At 50.0% G+C, this 1,387-nt stretch overlaps 1 protein-coding gene across 1 annotated transcript in view; it reads left to right on the forward strand.

Annotated features, from left to right (window-relative positions):
* Positions 1-1,039: 1,039 nt before the first annotated feature.
* Positions 1,040-1,387, forward strand: part of KDM7A (lysine demethylase 7A) — a 72,421-nt gene continuing 72,073 nt past the window's right edge. Inside the window, exon 1 of the mRNA XM_009288408.2 lies at positions 1,040-1,385. Coding sequence (XP_009286683.1) covers positions 1,040-1,385 — 346 coding nt within the window. The remainder of the gene's footprint in view (positions 1,386-1,387) is intronic.

Here is a 1,387-nt window from a genome sequence, read left to right on the forward strand (position 1 = left end):
AGAGGACTGAGGTGTCCATGGCCACATTCTGAGTTGCTGAAATACTGGGATGAGTTGGAAAACAAGAGAGTACCAAAACACCCACTAACAACACCCTGCAGGTCAGAACCGCAAGCACTTTCTAAATAGGTCAGGGTTTGGTCTGAGGATCTGGTATTTCATGAAGACGTCCTTTACATTTCCTGTATTTCTTTATTTCATTCTCCATTCAGTCACATAGCCTGCATGCTGGATTTATTTGTTTTACATTTCTTTGCTGTCCAATTTGCTGCCAAATCATCATCTCCAGCAGTCTTGTATAAATGTTAACATTAGCTAGCTTCACAATAACAGCCTGGAAAGGAAACATTTACTTCTGCGCTTCCCCCTGCCAAACAAATGTACAGTGTATGGTTTTTTTGTGGCTCCTGGTGGTTAAGGGCATGGGATGTAAAATTATAATGCTGTATGCACGGTTAGTCTATTACAGTTATGATCACCGTAACATGCACTTCAACGTATTTATTGTTTCACTTTTAAATTGGTACATTCGGCGTGGAGGACGTGACTCCCCATTCCCTTATACAACATAATCTCCATAGGTCCTCGAGGTTCTGCCTGCCAGCAGGAAAAAAAACCCCACACCTCAATTTTAAACTCTACTTTTTTGTCCTTGATGACATATAATGAATGCATCAGTGTTACTTGTGTGTCCTGAAAGAAAGGGTGATGACATGGAACAGTGATGCAAACATACGCAGAGAGCTTGACAAGAAATAAACCGATTGCAAACCCCAGCTCAACAGCACGAAAACACTGGCCCATCTAGACTTCATAAAATCAGATGTGCCTCTGCCCTCAGATCTCTCCAGGAAAAAGTGCCACTGCGTGTTCACTGTAGCTCCGTATGGCATCCAGTTTGTGCACTGGTGAGTTGGGAAAGACCTTCTTCAAAAAGCAGAGTAAACAAATGCTATTTCATTGACTTTCTGTGGCGCTTGGTTGCATGTTCGGCTACTTTTGTTGAATCCACATAAGAATCAAGTTAAAACCAAAGAAGATGACCTCCTCGGGCAGGCCCCTGCGGGTCCCGCGGTCAGAAGTAAGCGGGACCCGGCTGTTCCCACCAGCTGCCAAGCTCAGGACGGAGCTGGCAGCCCAGGCCCCGGCGGGGCAGGAGGCGGCAGCACGGGCGCTCCCACGGCACCCGCTCCGACCAAACTCCGGTGGTTCCCCAGCGGTGCCAACCGCAGAGGCGTCGCTGGCAGACCTCAGTGCTGGCCTTCCCCCCCCGGCCCGGTGCCAACCGCAGAGGCGTCGCTGGCAGACCTCAGTGCTGGCCTTCCCCCGGCCCGGCAGGCCGAGCCCTCCCGCTCCCCGGCAGCGGCCTCTCACCAAGGCTGGTGGT

Source organism: Aptenodytes forsteri, unplaced genomic scaffold (assembly GCF_000699145.1).
Source record: "Aptenodytes forsteri isolate BGI_AS27 unplaced genomic scaffold, ASM69914v1 Scaffold56, whole genome shotgun sequence".
Taxonomy (NCBI): Eukaryota; Metazoa; Chordata; class Aves; order Sphenisciformes; family Spheniscidae; genus Aptenodytes; species Aptenodytes forsteri.